The sequence below is a fragment of the Stegodyphus dumicola genome, chromosome 6 (genome assembly GCF_044657685.1).
Source record: "Stegodyphus dumicola isolate Sdum_Otavi_A_Nest chromosome 6, ASM4465768v1".
Taxonomy (NCBI): Eukaryota; Metazoa; Arthropoda; class Arachnida; order Araneae; family Eresidae; genus Stegodyphus; species Stegodyphus dumicola.
Window position 1 is genome coordinate 113,818,827 of NC_140773.1, and position 27,937 is coordinate 113,846,763.

Here is a 27,937-nt window from a genome sequence, read left to right on the forward strand (position 1 = left end):
ATTGCTTCAGGAAGAATGGGGTAAAATCACTCCAGAAATCACAAAAAAATTAGTCGAATACATCCCAAGAAGATTAAATCACGTTTTAAAAGTAAAAGGAAATCCAACAAAATATTAAAACATTTTAAGAAGTAAAATTTTTGGATAAATATTTGATGGAAAAGTGAGTGTACCATCACTTATGTGAGCCATTTTTTGCTCCGTTCTAAACAATTGTATTTTTATTAAATTACTATTTTAATATTTTGAGAAAATGTATGTTATGTAATTATTGTTACTAAATTTAAGTATGAAACACACCCACAAAAAATTTTTACATATTTTTTTAATTCATTTTACTACAGTTTCCTTTCGTAAAGCACAAGTGTCCCATCACTTTTGTGAGACACTGTATATATTTTGTGATCTTTCAGATTTTATTAGTCTAAATGGGTGTGAGCTCAGAAGGGATATTAGTCTCAAAACAGCCTTTTACGTTGAATCACTTTGAAAGTCTGAATCACCTTTCAAATTGTCGTCACCAAATATTGTCGCTCAGTATTATATTTAAAGAAATTAAATAATGTATGTGTGTTTCTCGCATTGTGAAAAAGCGACGGTACTTAAGAGTCATCAAATTTTAAACAACATAATCTTCCACCTAAACATGGGCACCCGAATTTTGTATTTAGAATTTGTTTTATTATTTATTTTACACTTTGTAAATTTTTAACAAATTTTTGATTAACAAACTCCCTGATTTCAAAGCGAGCAATGGCAACACAGTACAGGAAATAATAGTAATAATAAAAAACATTTTTATCTTCAGGGCGCGAAACTGTGTATTAAAAATTCTGAAGACATGCTCTTTTTAAATATTTAGTGACACTGCTGTTAAAATGAATTTTATGGTTTAAGAGCGAAGAACATGATATTTAATAAATAAAGGTAACACACAAAACTTTATTTCAACTTTAAGCTTTTGAGCTTAAAGTAAAATCTGAAAGTTTTCAGATTTTGTTTTTAAGATGTGCAAAATTATTAATTTATATATTGTAAATGTATTCATTTCTATATGATCCCTAACAAGAGATCCAACTGGATAAGAATCAAATTTAATGGTGTGGCAAGGAATAACTTTCTTAATTCAGCATTTTAGAAAAAAAAAAATATTTAACACATCTTGATCAATAAGCGAAAGGTATGGTATTATTCCGCTCTCGAGAAAAACCAGGTAGAGAGACACTATGTATATTATCGTTTAGAAGACCAAACTCAGCCAAACGTAACGACATCCTGTACGTCAGTGCCGCTTTACACATAACACTCTCATATGCTTTTCGCCCATTGGCTCGAAGAATTAAACCATCCCACACAGATCATATGTTTGGTTCTCCAAGCAGTATTACATTGATGATTTCAGAATTTTCGTGATACATAAAGATAAATAAGAGTTTGCAGAAACATTAGGTATTTTTTGGAAGCAGGAAAGATGAAAAATTAACAAAGCTTTCGGCGGCTACGAGCTCAACGAGAGCGTAAAAAACATTAACAAGCAAAACCTTGTAGATACATTAGGTATTTCGAAAGCAGGCAAGATGAAAAATTAGCAAACGCCTTCACCGGGAATCTAACTGCGGACCCAGAACTGTGGAATACCGGCCCAGTGTGCAAACCACCACACCACGAAGGCACGCCAAAAAGGTGTGAGAAATACCTTATATACTCCCCCTTTTAAAGGGCGACTAGGGTTTTTAGGGGACACCACGAAGGCGGGAGAAATACCTAATATGTTAATATAATGTTATATAATGTTAATATATGTTTTTTCAGAAAACATAAATTCTTTGAAAAAAATCGGGACAGAGAGCTCTTGACCTTAAAAGATAGTAACTCAGATAGATAATAAGAAATAAAATATAATATATGTGTAAAATGATTCCAGGCTTTCTTAAAGATTTTACTGAAAAGGAGAGTTTATTTTAAACGTCGGAATACATTTAATCTTTCTTGGTTGATATAAACTTCAATTACTTATTGTTGCTTACAATTTATTGCATCTCGCCTGCTTTATCGTAATAAATTACTTAACAGTTCACTTTTTTATTTTTCTAAGCTTAATTAGTTTTGTAAAACAACATATATATATATCTAATACGAAGCACTAAAAAAGAAAGCGTATTTAAACCGTAATCTATTGAGAAACATTACTATTTAGAATCCTTTCAGCTACGAAATGTTTAGCCGCTCTTCGATAATAATGAGATCCGCTCTGCAGCTTAAATTATTACTCGCTTATCTTTATACTTATGTTTCTTTGTTAGCTGTCAACTCAATCTGAGCGCAAAGTAAATGTAATTTACAGCCAATCAGGTTTCCCATTTTCTAGGCTTAGAAATTATTTACTTAACTCAGAAATCTTTCCCCCTCTCCCCATAATAATCATCTCTGATGACATATCTGGTCTTCTTTCAACCAGGTCTAACATTAATTATCTGGTCTTCCCTGTACCCCAAAATTTCTTCTTTTTACTTCCTTGTACGAAGTAAAGGAAGTATCGTAATCACGAGAAATTTCGGCTATCATATTTTAAAGAAAATATCCATTTCAACCGTTCTTGAAACCATTTGAATGATGTTTTTGCTTGACATACGTACGGACAGAATAAAGGACTGTTTTGGCAAGAAAGGATTGTATAATGGATTTAAAATGGATTCAAAAAAGTTTTTTCTTAACGTCTGTATGTAGTATATATGTATGTATCTCGCGTAGCTCACGGGTAGCCGTAGAACGTTGAAATTTTGTACATGGAACTGCCATAAAATGTAGCTGAAGCCTCCCGTTTTCGATGCAATCAGCTGCACCAATCATATATATATATATATATGTATTCCCACTCTTTTCCCTGGCTTAATTATTCTCATATGTAGGTAAATTTTTTTGCTTTAAAAGTTATTGAATTATGTGGTTTTTATGCTTCGGTTCAGGTTTTTATGCCTTTAGTTGTTCTGCCTTGCAATAGCTGTAGAATTATCAGCAATTTAAAAGTCTAAGTGGCGAGTTAAGCCTAAAGAACCGTCATTTGTTTACATTTGAAACTCAAAGGCAGCTCAGTAGAATAGTGCATTCAGTTTTTCCACCTTCAATGTCTTTTTGCAGAGTGGGACCAAAGTAAACTTTCAGTTTTGTGCACCGAAAAATCTGCCTTCTTGCCCGCTGGACGAATTACTTGTTTTTGCGTAGAAACTGTAATTTTAATTGTTTAAAAAAAAATGTTTTAACTGTATTTGGTTTTTTATGTTTTTCTATGTCTTTCAATTTTTAATACAGATATTTTGAGTTTTTATGTATTTTTGCCTTGTGTCCAACAATAATACTCAGTATATGTGCACATAACTCTGTCACAATACTGTTCTAAGATACTATAGTAAGATAAGACAAAATAATATTCTAGGACACTCGGATTTGCTAAATTTAGCTAAATTTAGAGCTGGCACCTTTATGGCACTCACTATTATGAAACAGTCCAAGTCGAGATTCATAGTCAGCGATAAGTACAATTTCACCCTACCGTGTGACTTAGTCACAGAAGCGATATAAATAACAAAAATAACAGTAGCATAGTTATAAATAAAAGTAGTGTTTGATTATAGTTCTAAATATCACACATCACCTTTAAGTACTGTTTTGATATCACACATAACCTTTAAGTACTGTCATAGCAGTACTTAAAGGTGATGTGTGTGATATCAAAGCAGTACTTAAAGGTGATGTGTGATATCAAGATACATAAAATTTAGATCAAGGCTATTTTAATACAAAATTGTATTTTTTTATAAAGACTCTTTATGAGTGTTTGATTATGTATCAAGAAAGCTTTATGGGAAAATGAAAAATATTTCCTTTATTCATTTATTCGCTTTGGTCTGTTTTTCAGAATGGCCGGACCATTCCTCGATTCATCTTTGATCCAGACAGCAGTCTTGTTTTTTATTGGACAGTAAGTAATTATAACTTAATTATTATTTGCCTTACTGCTTAATTTTGGATTTTGAGACGGGCATGCATTTTTTTAAAATAAGTCATTTAAAGTACGGCATTCTAAATACCAAGAACTTGAGAAATTTTCCATAATTTTTGACAGAATAAAATCAAGTCACTCAGTATTTTGATGAAGTTATTTGATTATTTCCGTATATGCTATATAAATGCAGGGATATGGAGGACATATGTACCAAAATGTTTTCTTTATATTTTTGATGATGAACAAGCATCAAAAATATAAAGTGATGCTTGTTCATCATCAAATGTTGATGATGAACAAGCATCACTATAATCACTACTACGACTCGTCAAGTTATTGCTGAACTAGGATTTATTTATTTACATTAGAATGAAAAGAAAAGTAAAAAGAATAATCGTCAAAACATTTTCATATGTCTGTCCTCACTATGGTACATCTCTCGTCTGTCCGAGCGCTCATTTAGGTGACGTTTTTAACATAACCTTATTCAGTTTGTTCCGTTCCTACATTTATATAAAATAGGATTATTAAAATAGGTAACAAATTTTAGAGAATATTTCTAAAAGATATATATAGGTTTGTCGTGACTTTCCTCCCCCAGTGTAACATGACATAGTTTCGTCCATTAAATTATATGCAAAAGATATTCTGTCTAGCATTAAAAACAGTTATTTATTTATTTTTGTATTTTGCGTTCTTTCTCGATAAAAATTACTGTTATATTCTGTGAGAATAATCACTATTATTAAATACTAATATTCAGTGTATTATTTAATAAGCAAATATGTTACTATTTAAAGTATTAAGAAAATGCTTTATTTTTTGAAATTTTAAGAAATTGTATTTAAATATATAATACAGGAAATATATGATGGCAATCTCAATTCAATTTTAGTTATTATTATTATTATTATTATTTTTTCATTATAGGCAGCAGTTGCATTAGCGACTCTCTACAACTCATGGATGGTTGCACTTCGCATAGCATTTCCAGAAATACGGCAAGAGGTTAGAATTCAGATTATATACTAGTTATAATGCAAAATACATAACTAATAAAGTGTGCCATGTGATTTGTATCTTCCATGTAGCATGGTTACCGCCAAACTGTTGTATTCATTTTTTTCTTATTACAATACTAAAGAACAAGGTACGTAATTTTGTGACATAATTAATGATAAGCATAATTTCAAGAAACGAAACATGTCAATAGTAAAAGTAGAGATTCATGATTTATTTATTAAATCAACTTGATTAAGTCCCCGGACGAAGGAAAATGAGAAAAAAATTATTATCATAGATCAATCGCAGAAAATGCAATATCCATTAAAAATGAAAATCAATATATGCAATCTGAGCTTTCCGATTTGCATCTAAAGCTCTCGTCGGTTTTTATATGCTGGCCATTAAGACTGTTACGAGGAATATCAGTGTATTTTGCCATTCTTCTACTTTACATTTCTGCCCAGTTTGAGGCGAAAATGTCCTGTGTGCTGCATGTCTGCTGAGAGTTTCTAAGCAAATTTGATGGGATTTAAGACCATAGAATTTTCAGGCCACGTTGTGAGGCTAGTTTCTCATTCTTCCCAAGTCGCAAATATTACCATCTGTGTGGGCAAACATTGCCGTACATGTACTTAATGTCGCGAATTCATTGCTCTGTGTTAAAAACGTTATGAATCCTTTCAGTAATCATAACAATACATACCGACCATAGTGATAAATTTCCTAGATGTATCATTGGCGTCAACATATTTCTTTCTGGCTATATCATTTCATGCCCAGAATTTCTATTAACTCTGAACCAAGATTCATCTGAGAACCATCAGCATGGACAATTTTTTATGGCTCTATGAAGATGTTCCTATACTGTTATAATCTGGCTTATGGATATCGCAATGATAGCAAATGCATATAACTAGTTTCTGCGCATAACATCCAACATAATCGAACGAAGAATTTCGGGTCAAGGTACCAGCACATATGTAGGTGCCTGTAGTACTTTTTTCCCATTGGTGAGCATTTAGACGACTTGGTCACTACTTAGGCCGGAAGTGGGGGCCACTTTATTGTGGAAGCGTTTAATAGGTGGGTCACCGTTACCTCTCATGAAGGGACGGACAGTTACAGCCATACCTTCTTTGGGATTCAAACCCGGGCCCTTCGGTATCGCAGTAGGCTCCTCTAAGCACTATACCGTCCGGGCGGCCGTATAGAACTTGCAGCATGTGAAGTTATATATGCATGTGATATTTGCTATAGATCGCCATTGGAAATGATGAAGCTTGGCATCAAAATCCGGACATGACTGAGTGGCTTACAGCAGAAATGATTACACCGAAAGATTTCATTTTTTAAAACTCCTTACCTTTATTCACTTAACATGGCAGATCATACGGGGAAAATGGGATTATTCTTTTAGATTCTCTAAGATTGTATATGCGATAGTAATTTAGACTAAATACGATTAACTTTAAATTTACTCCGCCATACTACTCAAACAAAGAATGACAGCGGGGAAAAGCGGCAGGCGAAGAAAAGCAATCTGATCAAAAATGGCGCGAACTGTACATTTAATAGCAGCGATTACGTAACATGCCAAAATATTCTCGATAGTACTGGTCTAGGGGGATGATCCTGAAATTGCGGAAAATTAATTAGAAGTTGCCTGTAGAATGAGAAGAAGAGCAAAGCCATCATATTTTTTATATTTTACATGCAAATGTAGCGTTCTGGGTTCTTTCCGCTTAAGGAGAAACATATTGATCATCTTTTACTGTTGTGCTCTTTCTGTAACTTTTACATGCTTGCACGACCACTGCCAAGTATATATACAATGAGCTATTCCTACGAGTTGAGCAGTTTTCTTCAATCACGAAATGTTTGAGATGTACATTGCTATCAAAATTTTTAGCTACATCTTTCCCCAGTTTGAAGCATCTACCTGCTGCTTCCATGTTCGTACTCACTCAAATGATGTCAGGCAGATATTACGAAACTAATATGCATTGTAACTGGTAATCATTCACCATGAAAATATATTGCACAGTCTCCAAAAACTTGAATGAAAGTTTTATGGTACCATTTCACTCTGCTGTTTCAGAAGGAAGTATTCTGTAAAAAGAGATGAAATGGCAAAAATAACAAGCAGTTTGGTAAATAGATGAACAGTATACAGTAAATTTTAGCGCAATAAGAATGACTGAAGACGAATTTTTCTTTAACATACCAGAAAAATTAGATTCAAATTTTATCTTCTTTTATGTCTCGGGTAAACACGTGACGATCAAAGTTTCATTAAACCAGCTTGAGGAGCGGACACAGTGCTTTCACTGGGACCATCAACATCCACTTTCTTAAATTTTATAAGGGAAAAATGGGTACCGAAATAGGCTCCCCTAACCACTAAACCGTCTGGGCGGCAAATTTGTGAATATATATGTATATATATTTAATAATATAAACATGCAAATCAACTAACTTAGAAGCTTGAAATATAAAAGTCAAATTCGACTGATGAACAGTAACCATTAAAAATGCTATTAAAATTACCTGAACATATGTATGATTCATTATAAAGTTGTACAAATGAAATAAAAATGTTCGAAAAGTTTTACAATCGAAATGAAAAGTAAAACTACTTCTCGAGAGGACTTTCGGCTCTTCAGTATTTTAACTGCTCTCATGCCGCAAAGACACATAACAAACACCTATGCCTTTTACAGGATTCGAACCTCTACCCATCACTGGCCCAGCTGTAACCCCACCACCTTGCCAAAAGGGAAGTATTTTTTCAAAAGTAAAAGGAAGGAGCAAATTGAAAATAAACCTAATGGACAATAAAAACACCCATACATCTTATCAGAAAGGTGTCATCTATATGTTATTCTATTAGGTGCGTTTTTGATTGCTCCAGTTCACTCACAAAAATAATAGAAATTTTTTAGTAAATTACTAAATAGCCAAAAAACACCAAGCAAGCAGATGAAACGACTCCTGAACAGTTCTAGAGTGATTGTGAAAGGTAATTGTCAGTTTAATTTCCCTACTTTTTATTTTCTTTACAGATGAAACAAATATCAAATTGAAGCGGAAAACAAAAATTAAGTCCAAAAGAAAAAAAAAAGTTTAATTTGTGTAATTTATGAAAATATAATTCTTCGAAAATATATTGCTAATTTATTTTATTGTAAATTTTAGTTTGGGGAAATAAATGAACACAAAATATAATTTTTAAAATCTGTACTCTTTTACAGAATGGACCATTTTATTTAACTTACGTCGATATGCTGAGCGACTTGATCTATCTGCTCGATATATTAATGCAATTACGCACTGCCTATTTACAGGATGGAATTCCTGTAAGTATTAATCTATTTTTGTTTTTCTTGCTTCAGAAAACTTCCATGGTTACTCACTAATTATATATTATAAAATTAAAAAAAAAAGCTACTAGTCTACTGCAGTCTAGAAGTCTGCTGTTGCACTCAGTCCTGCTAACTTTATTATTAAGCACAATTTTTTTCGCACTTACGGCATATGCAACTCAACAGCAAAAAATTTAAAAACAACATAGCTGCATAAGTTTAATATTTCCGTTGAAATATTAGGGGTGTTGGCATATGTTTTTCTATTTTTTTTCGGTCTTTTCTCAGTTAATCATATCAATATTGAGTTTTCTTAGTAAGATGGCTTGCAAAACTCTTTTTTTTTTTTTTTTTTTAGTGTAACTTTTCATTACTAACGTTTTGTGTGTTACCTTTGTTTATTAGATATTACGTTCTTCGCACTTACGTACTTCACAGAAAATTCATAAAGTATTTAAAGACATCATCTCTTTAGAATATGTGACAGACAATCTCGTGCACTGGAGGCAAAAATATTTTATTAGCGTTGCCACTGCTAGCTTTCAAATCGGGGAGTTTGTTAATCAAAAATTCATTAAAGATATACATTCACAAAATGGGAAACATAAAATTCGAAATTCAAAATTCGGTCTCCCAGGTGCACATATTCGGGTGGAGGACAACGTTTTTCAGAATTTTAACAATTAGTTAAATTAAACTATGCACTTTATAAATATGACTTCTTTTTTTCAGTTTTTCTAAAACCTATATAAGTGTAAATCCTATTTATAAAATGAACACTTCGTTTTTGAAAGCCTTAAAATTTTTATATTGTTTGCTTAAAATACTTTCCAATTAGATTAATGAATATCATACAGGATCAAAGAAGGAAGCCTAAATATTTATCCTAGCTATATATGCATTTTCGACTTCAAAGCATTTCCAAACGAATTGGAGAATTTTGAAAGAACAATTTTAACAACTGGAGTGGGGTCTGTGGAATAACATTAAAATTTTTTATATGATTCCGATGCGTCAAGAAATCTTATTAAATATTCATTGTGTTCTAAGTAAAAGATATTGAATACTTTTAATTTCGAATTTTATGATATTTGAGAAACTACACTGCTGGCCATTAAAATCGCAACACCAGAAAGGAATGATCTGATGAATGTCAAATTCATATGAAAGGAAGAAGAGGTTGGGATATGAAAATGATTAGTATTTCACCCCATTTAGACGACGCAGGAGGGAGAACGACATCTGAAGCACTGCATAAAAGAAAAGTTATATAGTGGATTTCTCATTCGGAAAGCGCTTTGTAAGGTCGGAGTTTGTTCAGATTATCGTGTTATGTCTCGAATAATAAAAAGAAATGCTTACTAGCAAGTGTCGAAATGCGATAGAGGCAGGATCGTTGCCTATCGAGAGTGTGGATTATCATTCCGTGATATCGCCCGTCGGACTGGTCAACATCCAACTACTGTCATGCGAATATGGAATCAATGGGTTGCTGAGGGTCATATTGAACGACATGCAGGATCTCAACGCCCTCCTATGACTAACGCCAGAAAGGACAGAAATATCGTGAGGTCAGCCCTGCAAAACCTTACAACCATATCACGGATCATTAGTCAGGAAATGGGCATGTCTGCAGCACGCCTAGTATCCGCTCGTACGGTGAGTTGGCCTTTGCAGTCGCGTGGACTATCAACACGATGACCATTACTTCGGCTTCCCTTGACAATGTAGCATAGAAAGAGACGGCGACTCTGGTGCGCCGAATGACAGACGTGGATATAGAAGTGGCCCAACGTCGTCTTCGTGTAGCATTCTTGTGCAGTATTCTGATGGCTGTATACGTGTTTGGAGACTCCGAGGAGAGCGCACGTCACCTGCTTGCATTCGATATCGGGATAGAGGCCCTGCACTGCACTTGGTGCAAAGGTTTGGGCAGCTATTGGGTGCATGATACGCACATCTCTAATTCGGATCGACGGTAATTTGAACGCAGATCGGTACATTTCTGACATCTTACGTCCAGTGGTTGTGCCCTATCTTCGAGGCCTGCGAAACGCCATTTTCCAACAAGATATTGTAAGACCACATGTTGCACGCCATGTTCTGAACTTCCTTGATATACAGGATATTTGATCGCTGCCCTGGCCTTCACGGTCTCCAGATCTGTCACCCATTCAAAACATTTGGTCATAGGTTGCTGAGAGACTGGCCCGCCGCCTCTCTCCAGCTAATACGGTTGATGAAGTGTGACCTAGACTTGAAGCAGCATGGAATGAGTTGCCCGTTTCTGCCATCCAGTTCGACTCCATGTCTAATCACGTAAGGGCCGTTTTAGATGCCAAGAGTGGCGGCTGTTTCTACTAGTTTCTTCGCACCTCTGTAAACGCCCAAACTGCTTACAAATGTAATCATTTTATCTTCATGCCATACTGTTTACGAACAAAAAATATCTTTTTTGTATTTGCATTCTATTATGGAGTTGCAATATAATGGCTAGCAGTGTATTTAATGACTTAGATTACTTTTAAATGTCTGTCGCTGACTGAAATTTTATTTTACACCAGTCAGCCAGAAGCAGAAAGTATTATGAAATACTAATTGCTAATTATTAGTTCCATAATTTTAAAGTAGGACTTGATGCTATACTGCAGCTGGTCTTATAGACCAGTTTCAAATTTTGAGTTTAAAAGTAAGAATTTTGAACTATCTGCAATTTATTGAAACCTACGTATATATAGCTGGAGAGAAAAGAGGGAGAAAAAGGAAGGAAATACTGTAATAAGAAAATAATAATAAATAAATATACGTATTTATTAATAAATAATTATAAAATAAATTATAATTATATGAGACTATTATTTTATATTGTAGAGTCTGACCTTCTTGTGAAGCCAAAACTAATTTGAGATTCAAGCTGAAGTTAAGCGACTTATCGCTATGTTCATTGCGAAGACAGAGAATTGTAAAAGATCCTTTTATTAAAACTCAGAAATTTAACAGAAGGGAAGTCTTGTGTGTACAAATCCAGCCAGTGTTTATGGCGCAACTCAAAAGTAATGAATTCAAATTGGAACAAAATTAAGTGGCAAGTTAGCCAAAGACTACACAGAATGAATACACGGAAGTAAGCTCAAACCTAAGTCAACGTGGCAAGCACTGATGGCAAGAATAGCACAACGCCACAGACAGACAGCTATCGAAGAGATTTAATTAGTAACGTGGCCTTCAGCAGACGGAACGCGCTCTGATTCAACAATCTAAAACCTTCCTTTAAATACTATCTCTTTCTATCTCATTCGAATACACGCGAACTAAATTTTGCATTCTTTCAGGAAAACGGAAAGGAAGAATTGACAATAAAGGTATTAAACATAAAATAACTGTTTAGAAAAATAAATAAATCCAATTACGTACCTCTTTTTGAGATACTATGTAATCAGAATTTAATTTTGAATGTCCTACTTGTATAGAATGTGAGGCAGAAATTTTCAAGTATAAGAATTTGTAAATAAAATTTCATTTGTAAATAAAATTTCACGTATAATATTACAGCAATACGCATGTCAAAATTTTTCAAGCTTAGAAGCTTATTTACGAATTTCCGGTAAGACGGACAGGCAAAAACAGCATGAATTTCCTTTTAACATAGGTACAGGAATTAAAAGGAAAAACAAATCATGTCTTCAAAGTAAAAAAAAAAAAAAGAGTTTGATAGGATTTATGATTTAGTTGATATTGATTAGTGCTTTCGCAATCTAATGTTTTTTTTTTTTTTTTTTTTTTTTGAAGAGTGTAAAGGTGGTGGAATTTCTATTGTTGCAAACAGTCTGTGTTTTCTGTGAAGGTTTTGCAAGATTCTTTTTTAATTTTCTAAGAATCCATAATTGAACATTACATGTGCATAGTTCCTTAACCCAGATTTTTTTAACATACTTAACATATTCTCTAACATAACTAGTTTCTCTATCAATGAAGATGGATAAAAAAAAATCATTTGGAAACATTTGCGTGGAACAAACATGATAGAATAATTCAAACGTTTTATTTTTGTATAGCATTAAAATATTTTAGTATGAATGATATTGCACTTTGAACTTAATTCTTTTTTAATTTTCTAAGAATCCATAATTGAACATTACATGTGCATAGTTCCTTAACCCAGATTTTTTTAACATACTTAACATATTCTCTAACATAACTAGTTTCTCTATCAATGAAGATGGATAAAAAAAATCATTTGGAAACATTTGCGTGGAACAAACATGATAGAATAATTCAAACGTTTTATTTTTGTATAGCATTAAAATATTTTAGTATGAATGATATTGCACTTTGAACTTAATTTTTTTATGAATAGTCTTGACAAACTGAAATGTTAAAGGCACAAATATGGAAAACACAATCTTTCACAGAAATAAAACCAATAATATACGTAAGAGAAGTTTAAACATTTTTGTAACGATTTTTGATTTTCTCCTTGAATTTAAATATTAATTTTAAAATATAAACGTGACTGGAGTCAAATTGGAATAAGATTTAATTATCGAATGCAGCATTAAAATTTTTCTTTTCTTTAAAATGTCTCTGAAAAATAAACAATGGATGGAAGACTGTATTTCTGCTCTGTCCGAAGAGAAATACTTAAATAATATTCAATTATTAAAAAATATGTGAAAAGTAAGGTTTTAATATTTCTACACTACTATGAAGAGTAGAAACATAATTACGATCTCAGTGACATAATTAATATGAAAAGAAAGAAAGGTCAGAGTTTGCATCGGACTGGGAAAAAGGCAAAAAATACATACCCAACAAAGGTACGTACAGCTGTTATTAAATCTAAAGTCGCATCTCATGTTTTAAAGGAAAATCCAACACCCGAAAAAACTAGCGCAAAATCTTTAAATATCTTTATAGGAACTGTGAACAAAATTATAAAATCTGACTTAAAGCTAATGAAATAAAATAAATAAAAATAAATGATGTTCACCGCCTAACGCCGAAACATGTTTCTTAGCGTAAAATCATGTGCAAATTGCTGTATGAAAATTATTTGGCAGATGAAAAATGGAAATACGTATCTAATTACAATTGATGAGGCTTGATATGTTATGATATGATATTGCCAACTGATATGACTGCAATAGAAAAAGATCGATTTATTACCGAAAAAGAGAAGAAAAAGACGTAATATTTGGGTTTAGAGAAAACAAGGAAAGTTTTTCTAAAGGTTTTATAGTTATTACTGGATTCTCTTATGACAGAAAACTTAAAATAAGGAAAGTAGAAAAAAATCTCAAAATTTATTCGGATTACTATCCGAAATATGTTTTAACACCTATTTTTAAAGAAGAAATTCTATCTCTTTATCCAAACAATATTCACCGTGTTAAATTCCATCAGGATGAGGCTCCAAGCCCTATCTCTAAATCTACTGCTCTATGTTTTGAAAAAATGGGAAATGAAACCGGAATTGAAGCTATTCCGTTTAAATGCATCCAACTCAAGTTCCCTGATGTGTCTCCTTTAGATTACTGTGCATTTAGACTATTAAAACAAGCCCTTTATAAGCGGCATCCCAAAATATATGATGGATTCTGGAAGATTGTGAAGAAGGAGTGGAAAAAAAATCAACCTTGATGTTTTAAGAAAAGGACTTTTATCTTGGAAATCAAGATATAACATAATAGTTCAACAAAAGGGCTATCAGCTTGAACATATTTGTTCTAAGATTGTTTATATATGAATCTTTGCAAAATCGCCACAAATGTGTGAATCTAAGCCAACGTTCCTGAGTAATTATGTAAATAAGCAGGAAGGAAATCCATTTTTTTTGTAATGCTTATATTTAAACTGTTATTAAAACTAAATTCTTCTAAACGTAGTTTGTTAAAAGGAATATTCTACATGTCGTTGAATTACTGTTGTGATTACAAGCAATTTAACCAAGCACCGAGTGAAATTATACACACTTTATTTAACTACTGGTGGGTTACAACTAAAGAGAAAACATGGAGAATTAATTTTATTATGTTTTGAATTATTTATAGACAGTAACTGGTAAGAAACAGGTGACTTGCTTTTTAGTGTACTAACATAAAATCAAACCCTCGCTAAAAGACACCTGATTTGCCCTTAACAAATTTATTACTGAAAAGCCGCTATTTTAGATCATCGACAGGAGTTAATGTGGCCACCGATAAATATTAAGTAGATCGAGACTAGCAATTAAGAACAGCAAACCAGCTCTTCATCCGTTAAAGCTACGCAGAGTCGTATATCTTCTCCAGCTTCTAAACTTTCTTGTGCCCGATTTAATACTTTGAGTGAATATTATGCGACATGAATCAAAGGGTAAGCAGAAGTGTTCCTCTGAATTTTGACTGTTAATAAAACTTAAAATCGTGAGGTTGCTTAAATATATTGCTTAAATTTAAGGCAGGATGCAGAAATACCTCATGATGTTACAGTTAATATTGCAACTGCGTTGTTAATTAAAAAATTAAACAACACAAGGAATTATATAAAACAAGCAAAAATAATTAAACGTAAACATTGAAGAATAGAAGCTGAGACAGACAATTTGATAAGTATTAAAAATAAAAACTACCAAGTAAATTTAAACGAAAGCAATATTAACGAGAAAAGGAAAATCTACAAAAAACAATGTTTTTAACAATTAAATTTAAAAAGAAATGAAAATAATAATAAAAAAAGAAATAAAAAGAAAAATTATGAAATTATTTAGCTAAATATTTCTCTCAAGGGCGAAGAATTATTCGTTCAATTCCAAACCCATATAAGTTCTAGTAACCAAATAGATAAAATTATTATTTTTTTACCGCATGCCCAAGCATATAGCCATCAGATGTGGTGTAGTATTTAATTATGGCAAAGCACACTAGGGCTATCTGCCTAAGGGGAGGGATGCCTTTCGTGGAGGACTTTCTAAGGGAAACTGGCTCGTATACACGTTACACATGGGGAAAACCACGAAAACGCCCATGCAGCCAGCCCGTTCGCGGGATTCGAACCCCGGACCGAACTACCAGTGTTCAGCGTCTTTACCGCTCGGCCGCTGGTGGGCTTATAGCCATCAGAACAATGCCACGAATACTCACGAATACTCATAGACAGATAGCCCTCGCTTTCTTTGCTATAATCAAATAAACTGGCTATGAATACTCGTGAATGGGACAAAGGAGAGCTTATAGTTATCTGTAGCTTGGGACACTAATTGAGGATAGTAAGGCGAATGGAGTAAATAAGTTGAGCGAAATTTTAACTTAAATAAAGCAAACGACAGATAAATTGTTTCAGTTGCAAAGTAAATTTTTCTTGCCTCTAGACCCAATTTTTATCTATAACGGAGTATGATTGCAGAATATTTAAAAAATATCCCAGTTGGAGAAAAACCATGAACTGTTTCATTAAGAAAACACATGAACGAAAAAACATGAAAATTTTTTATGTTGCAATATGTTGAGTTTGGGTTGCCATTTAAGGCAAAATATTTCGTAAAAATGAGGGATAATAAGCACAAAAAAGGTAAAACAATTAACAGAGGAATTAAAAAGAATGCAGAATTTTTTTTGTAATGGCTATTGCAGATTTAGCAGATAAAAAGAAAATTATACCCCAATGTAATGATTTCAGTAAAAGTACAATATAAAAATATGTAAATAAACACAAATAATATAGCTTCTATCTAGTATTTATTCTAAGGACTTCGATGCAATATTAACTCACAGATAAGAGGTGTGTAATAATTTCTGTGATGTTTTGTTGTTGAGCTGTACGTGGACAAAATACGATACATTTTTATTTCGCCAGGTAAAATATAATTCGAATCTAATGCTATGTGTATTAAGTTCTTGGAGAACTCTGAGTACTTAAACAATGCTTTACAAAATTCGGCAACTACAAGACTAGAGCATAAACGCATTATCATATTTCATGTGCGAGCTGCATGCTTGCTTTTGATTTACGCATCTATTAGCTATCCTTATGAATTTTGTTGTTTACTTTCTTGCTGTTTGGTCGTCGCGATTTCTTGAGATAACTCATCCTACAAAAAGATGCTCGACCCAAATGACGCAATAAAGTCAATACACCTGTCTCCTGAATGCGTCTATTAGACTCTGAGTGGTCGTTTAGGCTCAAATAAATATCATCTGCACGCACATTGGTAAATTTGTATTATTAGCATTGAACTGAGAAGATTTTGCATGGAGGTATAATTTATTTTAAAAGCTTAAAGTAATTGATTTATATTTTGCATAAGATGTTTGCGAGAAAAATTGTTTGCTGTTAAAATACTACAAAATGCAATTTAGAGTGCTCAGTGTGTTAATATTTCAAAAGCATATGCTTTTTGTTATATATCATATTATGTCTACCATATATAATAATTAAGATTTTTAAGATTTAAATATGGTTTATTAATTTTCTAGTACATACCGTTACAATTTCGTATGCTCAGTTAAGCATTACTAGAAGTTTTGTTTTTTCATCGACTTCGCTTAAGAATAGCATGCTATCCAGGAGGACTGACTTTTAGCACTTTAGTTCTAGAACTAACCCTTTTTACAAATCTTTAATGTCTAGTACATTTACCATAAAATATAGTACTTTCTTGCTTCCTTTAATAAGATTAAAAATAATATTAGAGAGTTAAACATGAATTTATACTTATATACCATGAGATAACACCATCAAAGAAATATACGGTTGTGAAGATCGTGAAGATTAACAAGAGAGGATATGAGTGGCTGCACAACGATATCGACTTTCTCTATAAGAAATCTCTACGACGACCACGACAAAATAAAAAATCATAGCATTAAAACATGAAGACAAGGATGCCCATCGTAATAACGCATGACTTCATCGTTCTTCACGTTGCACGTCCTATCCATCTTTATGGCAAATTTTGATTGAGATACCCTCGCAAATAAAATTTCTTGTAATAATGAGTTATTATCTGAATTGAGTTAGGGTTGGTCTCTGTTGCCTCTGCCGTAGTGAGCCCAAAAATTATTTTGTTGAAAGAGTTGTCATAAGTAATTTCATACAACTATGCTATTACTCAGCTTTGATTTGTGTCCATGAGAATTATTCAATGATGAATAATTGTATACCGTTTCAGCAACGGTAGACGTATTAAATATTTGTGAATTATTTTTAAAAAAGACTTAAAAAATCTGAAAGGTTTCAGATTTTAATGGTCATCCAGAAAGTTTGTTATGGTTATAAGGTATTTCTCCCGCCTTCCTGGTGTAGTTGTCTGCACGCTCAGCGCGTAATTGAGAGGTCCGCGGCTCGATTCCCGGCGAAGGCGTTGCTAATTTTTCATGACACCTGCTTTCAAAAAATTCTAATGTCTGTACAGTGGCGCCCGAACTAAAAGAATGTTGGATGATGATTCTCCTCACCCAGGATTTGGCGATTGGGCCCCTGAAAACCAAAGTCGCCTTTTAAAAGGAGGAGTATATAAGGTATTTTTCCCGCCTTCATAGCGCGCCTTCGTGGTGTAGTGGTTTAGCACGCTGGGCCAGTATTCTAGAGGGCCGTGGTTTGATTCCCGGCGAAGGTATTTGCTAATTTTTCATCTTGCCTGCTTCCGAAATACCTAATGTCTCTACAAGGTTTTTGTTAAGGGGTTTTGTCAAGGTTTTACTTGTTAAGGTTTTTTACGCTCTCGCTGAGCTCGCAGTCTTCTAATCTACTGTTGCATTCACTCCTGTTAACACATTTCCTTTCTTTTTAGTTTTTATTATTCAGCATCATTTTCTTCGCACTTGCATACGCCGTATACAGTGGAACAGCAAAATTACAAAAGTTTTAAAAGCAGCATATGTTTACAATTCCTGATGCAGTGTTAAGTGTTGGCATATACATTTCCCATTTTTTTCCAGGCTTCTCTCACTTTATGATATCAATATTTAGTTTTCATAGTAAGACGTCTTACAAAACGTTTTTTGTCTTTTCATTATTAACATTTTGTGTGTTAACTTTATTTGTTTAATATCACGTTATTTTCACTTATGACACTCAATATTCAGTTTACTAACAAAATAACAATATATTTAAAAACAGCATATCTTTAGAATTTCCGATAGACATTCAGGCGTGTTTGAGACAAAAAGGTTTTATTCCGCACAGTGCTGACGCTGTCCGCTTTCAAATAGTTAAGTTTGTTAATCAAAAATTCATTACAGTTTTAAAAATATGAAATTAATAATAAAAAATATATAACGTCATTCTATGAAAATATTGAGATTTTTAATTAGGCAGATTATAAATTGAAAGCACTTTTTGTTATATGAATCAATACAATAAAATGTAAGAAACGAATATTCTTTAGAACTGCATCTATTGCTTTCAAATAGCTTAATTTGTTAAGCATAACAGACAGATTCAAAATAAAAGACAAATATCTTACATTTTACCGAAAGGCAACAGATTCGAATAAAAACTGAAACGGAGCATTTGTGGTGATTTAGCATAAAATCATATTTCTACGCTAATAGGCTTTCTTGGGTTTAAAAAAAAACTTAATGAATTTACGTATATTTTAGCGTAATGAAGTTTGACACTGCTTGCGCAGTTTATTTATTGTGAATTTTTAAAATGTTTCGCAGAATTATGAGTAATCCTGTATTCGGGTTTGTTCACAAGATTTTCGCATGCATGAAGGAACGTGAAATACAGATCTTCAGTCGTGTGCCTTATGACTAATTCTTCATCATATATAAACTTAGAATTTACATTTCTAGTTCTTCATAATGTATTAACTTAAAAAATTTACATTTCTAACTTATGGAATATTATTAAACCGTTTTTACAACATTTTGTGTCAAAATTATTTGCTGAAAGCTATTGAAAAAGTTTGAAACAACTTGTTGAACAACTACCCAGTATTTTTATCTATTCTGTTTCTGAAAATATCAAAAAGATTTAATTAGGAAGTTTAAAATCACAATTTTTTTTCCGGTGTTTCATAATTCATTTCTATTCATTTACTAAAAAAAGAAGCCATAAAAAATCAAAATATATATCAACATTATTTTAAATTTGAATCTAGGTGTTTGACCCCTGTAAAATTCGCCAATATTACGTGAGCCAAACATATTTCGTACAAGACGTAATTTCTGTACTTCCTAGTCAAATGATTCTGTCTCTTCTTCCAGGTAAGAAACATTCTTTTCTTACATTTATTACTGTTTAAAGTTGCGGATATTTGATAATTATGTAAGATTTTATTGAATAATGATATGTAAATAAAAACCTATCGAATGACATGCTAATAAATGATTTCCTTAATTCAATAAAATGGCTCCGTGTCACGAGTGAAATATATGCCAGTAAATCGTTAAACCTGTAGGTTCAAATGACTTCTCTCAATTTTCTTAACAAGGAAACTGAAAACTATCTACAGATATATTTTTGATAACTACCAAGCTGAGTTTCTGCCTTATATTGCGTGTGTTTTCATACTGTAACTTCTCTGTTTAATTGGTTGCAGTCTCTAGGATAAATAACTTGTTGGAAAAAAAGAAAAGGTCAAAATTTAGATTACACGTTATTCCAATAATGCATTTACTAAATTCATTATTTTAATATGGAAGAAAATATTACGAATGGGTATCTATAATTTATCATTCTGATAGATTAAGTAATTGTTTCGGAGAAAGTGTATTTTTACTGAGAGCTTTATCTCGCAATCTCATTTTTTCAATCTGTCTATAGAAATGCAACTTTATTAAAAAGAAAGAAAATTTTACTTGCATGCAAAATTGTCATTTCTCAAACAGTCAAATATCATTTGATAGATAAAAGTACGAAATTTGCTGGTTCGGGTACTCTATGTGTGCGCTTACCATAATAAGTACATCAAAGTGATAATCAGTTCCATGCCCCTACCTTGTTTTAAGCCCTGCAGTGCATCACTACAACAGTTCTGTGTTGTAATATGGTAAGAATGGCATGGGTAATTACTTTGATGAATACTCCGGAGCAACAATTTATAAGGTGCCAAATTTAAACAGCTGAAAAGTCATGAGTCCATACAATGCATCTTTTGTGCTTTGATCAATCGATTAGTAAAAAACAGTGACATTTCTATGAAGTATCAAAGCAACTAAACGCGGGAATAAATCTGTCTTTCCTTGTTTGTTCTAAGAGGAAAGATATAAAACAATAGTGCATAGCTAGAAATAGTGATTGTAAAAGTCTGTTAGTTTATTGCTAACAGCATGCTAGTGAATGCAGTAACATTAAGCCTAATAGGGGTATTTATTATGTTTGAACTGTTAAATTTCATTGACTGAAAACGTACAAAACGTACATGAATCTTCCAAAAACAGTTTCACATTTTGAAATTTATTCCACTCATGATTTATTAAAAAGGTATAGATATATATCTTTGTGTATATGAACACGTAAGTGAAATTAAAGTAATTTAATACAAAACTTAGAGAAGAAAACTCGATGTTTCATAAAATAAAGTTTCGTTTTTCGCAATTAACATTCCCAGATTCGTAAGACTGGCGCAAACTGAAGATGGGCTCAAAACGTATCAGCCAGTATGATTTCATTCTTTCTGCAAGGATTGAAAAAAAAAAAAAAAAAAAAAAAGAAAACATTGCGTACGAGAATTAATTTCTTGCTTTATGTATTTAAAACCGTTTAGAAATTCTTCTGAATATGCAACTATAAATCTTAAAAGTATTGGATAACGAAAGATATACTATTTTCTCTGCAAAAGTTGCCCAGGTTCTTATAAAGATGTCAGATATGTATAATGAGTTCGGACATTTTCCTTCAGAGCATGGAGGGGAGGCATGAGGGATGGTTATCGTATCAGAATGCTTATAATATCATGGAATTATAATACGATCCATTAGGCAATGTAAGATGCTTGAACTTAAAACCGTAATAAATGGGTGTTTTCCTACAGGAAAACAGTGCACACTGCAGGAGCTACTACTACTTTTTCTGCAGGAAAAGGCACAAAGAATGGACTTGATCATTGAAAATGCTACAAACTTTGATTATGATGTAACCTTGCAACGCAATGTTATGGTATGTAGAATGCCATGTCAATTTTCTGTCGTACTTCATTATTGGCAAAAGGCACTCCAGATAAAAAGCACGTAACTCATGGTCACAGGTTGGAATAAGGGTTGGAAAGTTTAATCATTTTATCTTTGCTTGTGGAATTGTCTTCCCATTGTTTTCGTATTGACAGTGTTTGAACTCTTACTGTTCAATTCAGAAGTTATTTTGAAGCTATCTTTTCCTAATTATAACACTGTACAATGACTTTATTTCTATTTCTTTAATGAATATTTTAATCTACGCTAATGTAGATCGGTACGCAACGGTTGTCTCTTCCTATAACTTTCACAAGTTTCTTAGCACGCAATAAATATAAATAATAAGGCCTAAATTACATTTTCAAGTAAAAAGGTGTTTTCCAGTTTACGTATTATTTTACTAGGTATTTCTATATTTTTGATTTGCTCATGCGCCTTTCATCGATTCTCTCAAAACAAGTTTATGGTATGATTACCACCTACATGGTCTAAAACTAAGACTGCTAATTTTATGAAACCGCAAAATAATCTATAATTTCTCCTTAATATGTTTCCTATCATGAAAACGAAGAGAATGGGCAGTGGTGGCCAATGAAAGAAAGCTATGTTAGGTGCTTTATCGTCTTGATAGTACTTTCTTTAAAGAATGCCAATATTTAGTTTAGCATAATAATAGTAATAGTTAATAATAGTTTAGCAGATTAAGACACAATGGCTGAGCTTGCTTTCAGACGCCAGCAAATTCATTATAATTCTACATGGTAAAGATCTTTATTTCGCTTCTATTCTGTTTTTATTTAGGGCCTACCAGGGGCGGAGCGGTAAAGTCGCTGAACACTGGTAGTTCGGTCCGAGGTTCGAATCCCGTGAACGGGCTGGCTGCATGGGCGTTTTCGTGGTTTTCCCCATGTGTAACGTGTATACGAGCCAGTTTCCCTTAGAAAGTTCTCCACGAAGGCATCCCTCCCCTTAAGCAGATAGCCCTCAAGGCCTTGCCATAATCACACACACACATCTGTTTTTATTTAGCCGTTGCGCATATGAAAGGTTTTTGTCAAACTAGTCGCTTGGCACTAAATAAATTATATTACTTGCTAGACAACTTTGCTCACCATACTGGTGTTACATTAAGCATTTATTTTTTTATCGCACTCTAGTAGCGTTGAAGCATTAAATATACACTAAGACAAGATCAAATCACATTGGTTAAACGTCTGCAGCAACAAAAAATCCATTATCTAAGAAGTAAAATTAACCCTTTTTGCATACAAATAACCTAGAGAAGTTAAACGAAAATGCTTATATTTTTTCTACTTAAATTAACCTTAGTAATAATAAAAAAAATTAATTTTATTCAAATTTCGTTTTAAATAATTGCTGCAGTTTGTTCACTACAGTGAACAGCATGCATTTACGTACGTGCATACAAATCTCTTCCCAACGAATTTACGGTCATTGCTTTTGAAATCATTTCCTGCCTTGTTTGCAGTGAACATTACCATCTTCTAAATGGTAAATCTACAACTGACATGTACATACAGATCCCCCAAAATACCTTCATTTCGTCGATTGTGATTGAATTCATTTTGCTACGATTTTATAACCTGTACCTATTGGATTCAAATGTCAAATGTTCTAGAAATTCCTTGACAAACATAAACATTTCCAGTGGTGCTTTGGCTTGATAAGCAGTACATTTGGGTTTCAATTCACTCTTTTCGGTAGATCTTTATCTACCCACTCCGCAATTTTCTCAAACTGACATTTAAAATAAAATGCCTAAAATTACTAATTACGAATAAGAAATGGCAGTATAAAAATGTAAGCAATATTATATAATGTTTACTATGAGAAATTGCACTAACTTAGAAACAAAAGTAGCAGCCATTTTCCAAATAGCATTGCCTTACTTAGTGATACTATACAGCCATATATGATCGACAGCTGAAAGTTCTAATAATATAAAATGAATAAACACAGGAATGGAATCTGTTAAGGCATTTACAGAAGAATAAACAAATTTAAACTTTTGTCTACTAGAGTGAGCGTGATGTAACAAAGGGTTAAAGGAAATGAAGAAACAACCTTAAATAACGAAATTAACTCAAAGGTGAGAATGGTTATAATGTTAGGTATTTCTCTTTATTTCGTAGAAATTGACTTTAGTTTTAAGTATCATTCTCATTCATTAAACGAAAAAATAGAACTAATGCAAGGTATGTTGTGCATTATGAATGGAGTAAGTTTTTTATGTAATCCCTTAAATTAATGCCTAATATATTTTTGTAATAAGGTATCGTTACAATAATTAGCATTTGAGTTACGATTTCTAAACAAAAATTTCCAATGTAATATAACTTTTAGTTTTATTTGTCTAAAAATACATTTTTACAATAATATTTAATATATACAAGTAATACTTGGAAGTCATTTTAGTATGGGGAGTCAAATTTTTGATTTTTTTTACACTGCAGCTCCTGTGTTGAGATGCGATTTAAGAGTAAAGAAGTAGTAATTAATTTCCTGCCTTCCTAAATGCTCACCGGTAATCTAATCTAAGAAGCAGAAAAATCTTTGAAATATTACATTGTTTTCTATAACACAGTAATACGATTCCTTTCTGCTTTTAATTCTATATTTCCCTAAATTGGATTTTACTTAAACTTTATTCCGGAGACGTAAGTTTTAGAAAATGAAAGACAATGTAAGAAAGAGAGAGAGAATGAAAAAGGCTGATGGAATCTACAGTGAACTAAATGAAAATTCCCAGCATTTTGTCACAAAGAAGACGGTAATAACATTTGGAAAGGATTGCATTGGGAATAAAAGCAAGAAATGACGATGCGCTTTCTTAGACATAAACTATTCTTAGTAATAATAATACTGTAAAAACTTTTTGAAAATTTCTTAAAAAGAAAAATCTTAGCTAACACCGAAAATTAAATAGAATAACATTGAAAGAAATTAATCTAAAAATTAATCTTGCATTATATTTTAGTTCGAGCACACTGTGAAGTCTTTTACTTTTTCAAAGCAAGACACAGAAGAAATGTGCATTGTTTCCGCCAATATTCTAACTCCGGACTTTTTGACAGCTAGTCGTCGTGTTTCCAATTCCGCCACGAAGGCTTCCGGTGAAAATGGAGAAAATACTTTACAAGTTGATTCATATTTGTTCACTGCCCACCAGCGGCCGAGCGGTAAAATTGCTGAACACTGGTAGTTCGGTCCGAGGTTTGAATCCCGCGAACGGGCTGGCTGCATGGGCGTTTTCGTGGTTTTCCCCATGTGTAACGTGTATACGAACCAGTTTTCCTTAAAAAGTCCTCCACGAAGGCATCCCTCCTCTTAGGCAGATAGCCCTCGAGGCTTTGCCATCATCACACACACACACACACACACACATATTTGTTCACTAATAATGAATTAAAGAGATAGAAAATAAAAAGGAGTACACAAATTTTCAAATAATTTCGAATTAATGTATATAAATGTTATCTTATAATTTGTTAATTATTACACTACCAGTCAACTATATAGCAGTTTGTAACATTATACTGTAGACACTATTGGGGATTTATTTGGAGCATGGATGATGGATAAATGTGCAATGCCTTCGTTGGGATTCGAACTTCCCGATTGCCAGCCGGACCTAATTTCCAATACATCAACAAGATAATAAGGAGGGAGAAAAATCTTACATCCTGCCCCACTTAGAAGCGAATGGGAAGGAGGAGACCCAATAGCCAAATCGTGCTGGTGAAGGCCTATCGTCCCAACCATTTTAGTTTGGACGCCATTTATAAAGTTATTTAGAATTTTTGAGATAAGGAAAGAGAAAACAATGCCCTAGCCAGAATTCGAGCTCTGAACCTTCCGATTGGTAACCGGAAGCGTTTCCACTTACACCACGAATGCACGACGTAAGGAAGGAAAAATACCATACAATATATGTTCCTAAAATTTAAATATTAGCATCATCCACGGCTGCTATGATAATGGCTAGATACATTCACAGGACTTTACCGCTCGGAGCAATCTGGTGGGGCGTAAATTCTTCTGTCCAGTCTTTCTCTAAATCCTAAATTCTTTATCACCCCTAAATTCTGGTGCCCAAAGCCTCTCTTAAATTCTAAAAGTTTTACCATTTCTGCTCGAAGCTTCTCAAAATTAAAAATATTCAGCTGTCCGGCGCGGCTGCACCGACTTTGGCGCCAACTCTGTACATTCAATATTATTTATTAATGAATTGAGGCAAAATTCTTAAAGATTAGTATATTTACGCCATTTTGTCAGTTCTTACTATCCAGTTGTTTTCTGCTTTATGACTCATAGCTATTATTGTTATGGGAATGCATTTTATTTCCCTCTGGCATGACGCAATATCATCAACTATGTCAGATTTGAAGAATTTATTACGTATTGAACTTTTGAAGCATCAGAAATAAGAAGGGATTGCATTTCTTATCATTTTACAATGACTTGTCTCTTCGCATTTTATTTGTTTTATCATTCAAAATACTATTTGCTACTAATCTCGTAACTTACTGAAGTTACAGTTAACAAATTAAAAAATCTTAAAAGCTTTTTAAAAACGAAAACAACAATAATAAAACCTTTATATGGACCCAATTCGTAATGCATTTTATTTCCGTAAGTTTTTCTCTTTTAGAAATAACAACATTTATGCAATACTAAATTGTAAAACAGTGATGTTTGTTTGCAAATTTGTGCATATTTAGATTTCTTTCTTATCTCATCTTTAATCATTTCCTAAATGCGATATTCTATGCAAAGCTAAAAAAACTGCAAGAGATAAAAATACTAAAATTTTCTAAACATGAAAAAAGTTCTAAATTGTGTAATGGGTTTTATTTTATTAAGTGTTTATAAATCGAAAAAATATATAAGATAATTTTGAAATTAAAAAGTAAAGTATTACTTGTCTTTCTCATTCATTCATTTTTTTTTTCAGACGCAGTAGGCTGTTGTAAATATTTTTTATGCACAGCTGGTGCTGGTAAGAATAATTTAGTTCAATTACTTTATTTTTCCTGAATTTTTCGTTTCGTTATTTAGAGATAAAGTGAAAATATTTAGGTTAGTCAATCTGCTAAAGTGATTTATTACATAAGTATTAATTTATTTATGTATTTGTCCGGCTATGCTAAGTGTCGAATGAGTAAAGCAGATAATTAAAAAATAATAAATAAGCTTAAAATAAAATAAATTAAAAAAAGATCTCTCTGCTGAGATGCGTACTATATGGCATTAGAAATATGTATTTACAATAACATTTCAAATATTTATGATTATCGATTAGGTATATTGTAAGTTATATTTATTTTTAATTACATAAAAGTGGTTCATTAAAATATTAGAAATTTTTTCATTTTCTGTAAGGACCCTTTCGATTTTCTTTTTTCTCTCTGACGATATTTGATCAAATAAATTTCTTCATTAGCGGTTTTTTGGGAGGAGGGTCACCGTTTTCTTTTTTTCTTATTTGTAGTTCGGCAGTTTATTTGTAACAGGAATATATTTTAAAGCAGTGGTCGCCAAACGTATGAAGCATCTATACCATTTTTAAATCCTACCATCCAAAAGAAGTACCAATTTTTTACAGAAATCTTACATGTGTTTATTGCCTATAAACTTACATTTATAGTAAATATTAAATCAATTTTAATTAAACTGTATATAACAAAAAGAAACTGAAATTGAATTGTGCATAGGAAAGAAACTGAAGTGAAGTTACTAATAAATAAAAATGTAATGACAGATCTTTTTATCAGACTTATTAACTTTAATCAGAAGGATGGAACTCTTTTTTGTCATCAACAAGTTTTTAGTGTTGGGGTAGTAGATAATGGCTGCCACTCGAATGCAGTTGTCGAAATGTTCATCAGTTAGTCTGTTTTTGTACTTAATTTTAAATTTCATACTGGAAAAAGGAATCTAACACAGATATGTAGAGCTAAATATTGTCTTCGCGTTCAAACCTGGACCAAAATTTGAGTATCTTTCTTAAGGAACAAGAGGCCAAATATTTTCAGGGCCTGAAGAAAGCGATTTTACAGATATATCATCTTGAAAATCAATCAGTACCAACTCCACTGCAGCATTACTTTCTCGGAAATCAAAATTCTCCATAACACAAGTACAAAACTCTTCAGCATTAATCTCTATAAAAGGCACTTTGACAAAAAATTGAAATTCTTTGAAATCTTGGAAGCGTTTTTTGAATTCACTACTTTTTTCTAACTGATACACTTGCATAGCGCAGTAACCACACACATTTTACCTGGGTAAAAAAGTAATCGGTTTACCATTCCGAATGAAGTTGATAAAGCTTTTTGCTTGAATATGCCATCTTTAGAACAGACTTAGCTTGGTACCGATGTGTAAATCAAACTATCCAAGTTACCAAATGTCTAATATACACACGAAAAACATAGCATGCAAAC

General features: G+C 32.5%; 1 protein-coding gene across 4 annotated transcripts in view; it reads left to right on the top strand.

Annotated features, from left to right (window-relative positions):
* LOC118188290 (uncharacterized) overlaps window positions 1-27,937 on the top strand; it is a 104,110-nt gene that overhangs the window by 36,600 nt on the left and 39,573 nt on the right. For all 4 annotated transcript variants that reach the window (XM_035358704.2, XM_085818841.1, XM_035358702.2 and 1 more), the window contains exons 4-8: window positions 3,917-3,979; window positions 4,934-5,011; window positions 8,260-8,364; window positions 19,457-19,562; window positions 26,446-26,490. In XM_035358704.2, the coding sequence (XP_035214595.1) occupies window positions 3,917-3,979; window positions 4,934-5,011; window positions 8,260-8,364; window positions 19,457-19,562; window positions 26,446-26,490 (397 nt within the window). The remainder of the gene's footprint in view (window positions 1-3,916; window positions 3,980-4,933; window positions 5,012-8,259; window positions 8,365-19,456; window positions 19,563-26,445; window positions 26,491-27,937) is intronic.